This window comes from Ostrinia furnacalis, unplaced genomic scaffold (genome assembly GCF_004193835.3).
Source record: "Ostrinia furnacalis isolate ACB-3 unplaced genomic scaffold, ASM419383v2 OfSCF1092, whole genome shotgun sequence".
In the NCBI taxonomy this organism is placed as follows: domain Eukaryota; kingdom Metazoa; phylum Arthropoda; class Insecta; order Lepidoptera; family Crambidae; genus Ostrinia; species Ostrinia furnacalis.
This window is the reverse complement of record NW_021131331.1, coordinates 24762-32073: the sequence shown is the minus strand read 5'-3', so window position 1 is coordinate 32073 and position 7312 is coordinate 24762. Positions and strand designations below refer to the sequence as shown.

The following is a 7312-nucleotide window of genomic DNA, read 5'->3' as shown; positions in this document are numbered from 1 at the left end:
TTGACATTTTCAAAAATGCGCACAGGCTATATGCTACGCGCAAAATGTCTGAAAACAAACTTTTTCGTAATACAATTATAAAATCTATGTACATTTTCACTATCAGACGTATTGCTATAATACCGACTGTCTTTTTTTTTTGACACAGCAGAAATGGCCTCCCACTCAGTTGCTACACTTTCGACCGTTACTACACACCTAGTCGGGTTCAGAATCATACAATCTAACGATTTTATAGGGTTTTTGCCGTATTGCTATGACACATGGTTTTGGTCGTGGGCTCTCGTACTACTACTTCTTTATGTATTTCTACACTCTCTTGAGGCGTTTACTATAGCTTTTTTGGAGCAGTTCCGAGGCCAGCTCATTGGGGTGCAGGGCCAGCCGTTCTTGGTAGTTTTCTGCAGTGGATCGTATTTCCTCCAACACTGTGTTCATCAGCAGGGCCTCGTGGATTTCGGTGTTTTTAACTAACCATGGGGCACATGATATGGTACGCAGAATTATATTCTGAAGCCTCTGTATCATGGAGAGGTTTGAGTTGCATGCACTACCCCACAGCTGTATAAAGTTAGAAATGAACAAAATACTTGAAAATACTGAAAGACTCAAGATTACATAATAAAAGGTTATAGTTTGTGTACGTGTTTCTGAACGCAAAACGAACTGTCTCAACAATGACATTTGCTGTCATCTTGAAATATTATAACCAAAATAACCTCAAAAATTTGGTCTAAAAATTTCAACTTTTTGATGTGAAAATTAAAACAAACCGTAAAAATGAGTGGACGAATTTTATTTCGTTCATTTTACTACAAAATTATTCAACGACCATCCTACAAAAGCAATATACAGCCGTGCAATAGGTTATTTATCAGTGTTTTCTGTAACGAATTCTCAACCAAAGCTGCGAGTCAGATTGAGGAGAAGAAACACTGTAATATTGGTACTATAGGGCACGTAGACCATGGGAAGACCACCTTGACTGCTGCCATTACGAAGGTATTGGCTAACGACGGTTTAGCACATTTTGTTTCGTACGATGAGATTGATAGGGCACCTGAAGAAAAGGCAAGAGGTTTGTTGGTATTTCTTTGTTTTTAGAATTAAATCAATATTACGTGAGCGATCTAGTACAGTCTAAAACATTAATAATGTGTTTATAGTTAGTTTGAGCTTAGTTTCATTTCATTCAAGTTTTATATTTACTTGCTAACTAGGTCTTTATTTTAAAACCATTAATGAATTATAAGAGCCATACAAGACATTTTGTTGAATATTAGATTACTTCACATCACACAGACCATTTCAAGTGCAAAACCATGTTTGTTGCCTGCCAAGTAATATTTGCACACCTAAATAAACTAAAAAACATAATTTATATTCCAGGTATAACAATAAACGCAGCTCACATAGGCTATAACACAAAACTCAGGCATTACGCTCACACCGACTGCCCCGGACACGCTGATTATGTACGGAACATGATATCAGGAGCGTCTCAGATGGACGCTGCAATTTTAGTGGTCGCTGCAAACGATGGACCGATGCCTCAGACTAGAGAGCACTTGTTGCTAGCCAAACAAGTGGGGATACAGCACATATTGGTGTTTATAAATAAAGCTGATATTGTTGATAATGAGGTATGTTTCATTTATGCATGTTCTTTAATGATATAAAATACAATCTGGCATTGAAATGTCTTAAAATTTTTTTTCTATAAATCTGTTTACTTGTTACATTCAGAGGCCAGGCCCCCCTGAAAAATAAGCCTAGACATGCCAATGCAATTACATGCCTTTTACATAACACTACTAACTTTTACATAAGGTCTTGCTAACATGGGTTTGGGCCAAATCCGCCCTTTTGCCTCTGGTAATGATGATGATCTTGAGTTAATAATAATTGTATTTAACTATTGCCTTATGTTTTTCTTATTTTACAGCTTTTAGAGTTAGTAGAAATTGAAATGAGAGAGCTGATGACTGACTTTGGATATGATGGCAACACCGTGCCAATGATTTGTGGCTCTGCACTGAAGGCTTTGAACGGAGACGAATCTGAGTTTGGTTGGTAAATATTGTTTACATTCTATACTATTTGCTAGGGTCAGAATATATTTTCTGTAAACAGAAGTACTTTTAGTAAAAAAAATAATGTACTCTTCTCAGCACTGGCCCACATTATTGTCCTAAACCCTAAAGCAATGAATGGTAGGTTTTAAATAAGATTTCTAAAAGCCTGAATGAAAAAAAATTCTTTCATTCATTTCAGCCATATGACCATCACATGGTCCACTACTGAACAATGGTCTCCTCCAAGAATTTCCACAATGACCGATCCTGCATTGCCCAAATGCAGGTACTTACCGTGACCTTATGATCGTCGGTTCACCTAGTGGGACTACATCCTGCCACTACGTCCACTAGCCCGCGATCGCCACTCGAGAACTTTTCTGCCACATTCTGACAAATATTTAAAAAAAAATTATTACTTTTCATCATTTCAGCCAATGGACGTCCACTGCTGAACATAGGCCTCCCCTAATGCTTTCCACGTTGATTGATTGGTAGCGGCCTGCATCCAGTGCTTTCCTGCTACCTTTATGATGCAAGATGCCTTTATTACTTTTAGCAATAAAATAAAATCTCCAATTCCAGGTGCACCCTCAATACGAATGCTTCTAGACACAATGGACTCCTACGTGCCACCCATAGTGCGAGACCTCACCTCTCCGTTCCTCATGCCCATAGACAACGCTTTCACAGTGCCCGGACGAGGTACGGTGGTCGTTGGTACCATAAAGAGAGGGGTTATGAAGCGGAATGATGATGCGGATCTGATGGGCTTTGGTTACAATATCAAGACTACGCTGTCTGATATACAGATATTTAAGAAGAGTGTTACAGAGGTAAATAAAAATGAATATTTTTTTTCAACTATCTGGCCCCTATCTATGCAGAGGGTTTAGTGTGAGTTTATATCAAACGTCGTCACTAGTGAGCGCGTAGAAAATGACATTAAATATAGATTGCACAGCTCATAAGCTTTAGCTAAACCAATGCGTGCAGATCGCGTCGGCGATGGGATGATAGGACGCGCGACCTGTTGACCCGCGTGACCTTTACAGTTCACAGCATAATTAAAGACACTAATTTTGGTGGACTGTGATGAAAAATTGACAAATATATTTGGACATTATTTCACTTTGCGCCATTTAATCTCTAGACTCCCAAAATAAGCTATGGTTGCATTGTGTGTGGGTAACAGTAACAGTCAATGGATATTATACTAAACTATTTTTAAATACACATATTATAGGACATAGAATCTAATCCGTCTGCCAAGCGTGGAGATTATGGAAAAATAAAGTGGAGGAGGCTCATATTCCAGCAGTTGGCTGTAAAGGGCTGTTGAAGATGATGATGACATCATAGAAAACACTCGAACCAAACCTATAGACTATAATACCATATTTTTGTGCCGAGACCAAACCCGAGACCTCTCGACAGCGGAAACCGTATATTCTTTGATGTTTACCATTATCTAATTTTTGTTATTTTCAGGCACTAGCCGGCGACAACGTAGGCGTACTCCTAAGAGGCATGAAGATGAAGTCAGTCGAGACTGGCATGCTGCTCTGCGCTGCAAAGAGCTTCCAATTGAGCAACCATTACAAAGCGAAAATTTATTTCTTGACGCGCAACGAGGGTGGCAGGAAGAAGCCGGTGTTTTCGAAATATTCACAGCAGATGTTCAGCGGGACTTGGAATATTGCTGCGAGAATTGATTTGGGTGAGAATTTTAGTTTGTTAAACGAGTAAAGGACGAAGCTCACTTACCAACCCGGAAACGGATCGTTCGTAACCGAGGCAGTCAATATTTTGACTGAAACTCCGTATTGCAACGCACACTTATTCGCACAGTAGGTTCAAAAGCACTTTAATGAAAAAGGGCTACTATAAAGTTGATGATTATACAGTGTGAGTCACGTTAAAGTGTACATATGAAAATAGATGAAACTAGACCTATTTTTATCGACAAAAAAGAGGACAAAATTTTTTTGAGATTTTTTTTTATTTTTTTATAGAATTTTTTTTCTTCAAATTACTTATTGTAAAGAAAACGTAATAACTTTTAAACTAAGCGGTATATCCTGAAAAAATAAAAACAGTAATAATGCTAAATAACAGGCGATACTAAAAAAATACATGAAATACACAAAAAATGCCAACAAATAATAAAAAATGATACTTTTTGAAAAAAATCTGCTTAAAAATTCGTGTTTTTTTGGTTATTTTATAAATTTCTCCAAAAAATGCCCCTATAACCGGTAGTTTTTATTACTTTGTATTATTTTCTATCGTTTTATCTTATTAAAACCAAAAATCGCATGTCTCTATCCCTATCACAACATTTGCTATGATCGTTTGAACAAAGGCCTGCCACAACATTATTCTCCGCTACAGGTAGAGACAATTTTAATTTTAACTTAAATGCTTATTTTACTTCGAAATCTTTTGTTTTTATTTGAAATCTAACTTGTCTTTATCAAAATTACAAATCTAGAGCCATTTTCAGTTTTGTTGTTAACGAAGCGTTGAATGGCGCGCCCGGAGAGGCTTAGTTCAAACGATCATTGCAAATGTTGTGATAGGGATAGAGACATGCGATTTTTGGTTTTACAAAGATAATACGATAGAAAATAATACAAAGTAATAAAAACCACCGGTTATAGGGGCATTTTTTTGAGAAATTTATAAAATAACCAAAAAAACACGAATTTTTAAGCAGATNTATAAAGGATAAAAATGTTTGGAATGTTTAACTACCTAGCTCGCATTAATACTTATGACTATAATTTGTATATTTTAAAGACTGTAAAACCTTGAAAAGGAGGCTGACAATAGTGACTGAGTTTCTTGCGCTGCTTCTTCTCAGCACTGGCCCATTTATTGTCCCGAAGCAGTGGTAAGGTTAATATTGGGACGTGTAAAAGCGCTTTTTAAAGCCTATTTGCAAAAATAAATGAATTTTATGAATTTTAATTTATTTATAATTTTAGTAACGTAAACGCCTCGCCTCGCGGTGAAAGGTGTTGTACTTGATCCCTTTCCGGGTTGATAAGTGTGCTATGACCTTAATAATATTCGGCTTGCAGTTCGTACTAGAATTAGGTGTTCTGTGCCAATGATTATTTTGTCTATCAGTCTTTATTAACGGAAAGGAACAATCTGTTTTAATTTTTAAATTAATTTAAGGAAAAAACCAAGGCTAAAATTGATTGATTTAGGCCCGATTCGACCAAACTTTTATCCTGAGATTAATATTTACTCTTGTTTGGTCCAATCCACCCTAAGCGGTAAGGGCGAAAATGTTTTTAAAGTATTTAAACAAATGATAATGTTCAGCTATCTTAGTGATTTAATGGAGAAAATTGATGTTAAAACAAAGATAAATGCGTGCAGACTTACCTTGTCTTTTGGAGATATCGCCTCAGCTTGTAAATTCGACCAGCTGCCCAACACTGGGCCCAGATATGCGTCTACTCTTCCCGCCAACAACTTTACCACCTTTCACTTGTGCAATGTCTAATTAAAGAAAAACAAACTACTTAAACACTACTCTGAAGCTTATACGATATTATCGCGACGAATTTAACCGCGGTTCCGCGATTTGAAACGCGCACGACACAACTACCGCCGAGTTCCACTTTCAAACTGACAGTGTTGCCACTTTCGACATTAATGTTGCTATCCGAAAATAATAATTAAGTTTTCAGTACAAGTTCCGAATAGTGAACAAATAGTCCAAAAGAATCGTGAAAAATATTTTTTATAAATACGAAAATATTTTAAGAATTTAGAATTAATTAATTTAATTTCACATGAGTGTGACTATAAAAAATATGAAGGGTATCAAGAAAAGTATTGTTATTGACATTATTTTTAGAAACTTTTTGTGATAGTAAGGCTATGCGCGCACGGTGACTTTGTCACTGTGTGAGTATAAAATATCTTTCTCCCTTACCTTTATAAAGAGAAAAAGAGATAAAACGTAGTACTTAAATCTTATCTATGGAGAGACATACTGTCACGGTGACAAGTCACCCGTGCGCACGCCTTTATACTTTTCGTGACTAACTTCTATATTTTCTCAAAACCAAGCCGTTGCCATAATAAAAGAAGAAGAAGAAGTAACTTCTTAATTTTTATTTACTTTCCAGATCCATCAATGCACATGATGATGCCTGGTGACCATGGGGAGGTCTACATAACCTTACTAGAAGGCATGGTGATGACGCAAGGCCAGCCGTTCACAATTAGAGAGAACAATGTCACAGTGGCCACTGGAATCATAACCGAGACTCTGAAGTCTATAGACGTTCCTAAAGGAAAACTAGGAAAAGTTGTGATGAATTATGAATAGGGATGTAAATAGTATTGTAATTTGTAGATATTGTTAATAAATTATTTGATTAATACTTCTTGGTTATAAATTATTTCATTAATACAACCCGGTCGAGTTAATTGTTATTAAAATATTCGGGTCCAACGTTTAATCCGTTCTGCTCTATGGGTGTGAAACGTGGAAGGTCACCAAGGTTATCTCGCACCAGCTGCAGGTCTTCATCAATCGCTGCCTTCGCCGAATTCTCGGCATATACTGGCCCGAGAAAATCTCCAACGTCGAGCTATTGGAACGCTGCCACGAAATTGCGATCGACCAGCAGATCAAGCGCCGCAAGTGGAACTGGATTGGCCACACTCTCCGAAGGGACCCCGATCACATCCCTAAGCAGGCTCTGGATTGGAATCCCCAAGGAAAACGCAAACGTGGTCGACCCAGGCAAACTTGGCGGCGCACTGTAGCGGACGAGGCGAAGAAGATCGGCAAGACCTGGAGCGAGATCAAGCGAGAAGCTCAAGACCGAACGAGATGGAGGACTGTTGTGGACGCCCTCTGCCCCATCTAGGGGACATAGGACCATAAGTCAAGAGTTAATTGCGCACCCGGCAGCCGTGACGTCACATCGACGCCCGATCTGTGAGGGAGTTGCATTCCAGCGAGGTGCGCAGTTAGCTTGATTGGTTGTACACACGACAGCACATCAGGCTACCCATTTTTGTCAAATGTCTTTTGTCATTTTCAAACTTGCCCTTATTACAACTCACAGTGGTTACGTTGACGTGCCGTCGTCTGTACTATCGGCAACAGTGTTTAACTACCCATTGCCGGTCATGTCGTCTCGTTCTATCGCAAAGAATCACCATTTGATGAGAGCGAGAGCAAAAACGGAAATGAATAGTTA

The 7312-nt window shown here is 38.1% G+C and overlaps 1 protein-coding gene across 1 annotated transcript; it reads left to right on the top strand.

Moving 5' to 3' along the window:
* The first annotated feature begins 698 nt into the window (after positions 1-698).
* Positions 699-6487, top strand: LOC114351119 (mitochondrial translation elongation factor Tu 2). The gene is made up of 6 exons (XM_028302185.1): positions 699-1078; positions 1390-1643; positions 1946-2069; positions 2661-2911; positions 3567-3795; positions 6227-6487. Exons 1-6 carry the CDS (start codon positions 781-783, stop codon positions 6427-6429), a joined length of 1359 nt encoding a protein of 452 aa, XP_028157986.1. The 5' UTR covers positions 699-780; the 3' UTR covers positions 6430-6487.
* The last annotated feature ends 825 nt before the right edge of the window (positions 6488-7312 follow it).

Coding starts and splice junctions, on each gene's coding strand:
- LOC114351119 (XM_028302185.1), top strand. CDS start 781: ATGAGTGGACGAATTTTATTTCGTTCATTTTACTACAAAATTATTCAA. Junction 2,070..2,660: donor CGGAGACGAATCTGAGTTTG/GTTGGTAAATAT, acceptor CTCCAATTCCAG/GTGCACCCTCAATACGAATG. Junction 2,912..3,566: donor TTAAGAAGAGTGTTACAGAG/GTAAATAAAAAT, acceptor TGTTATTTTCAG/GCACTAGCCGGCGACAACGT.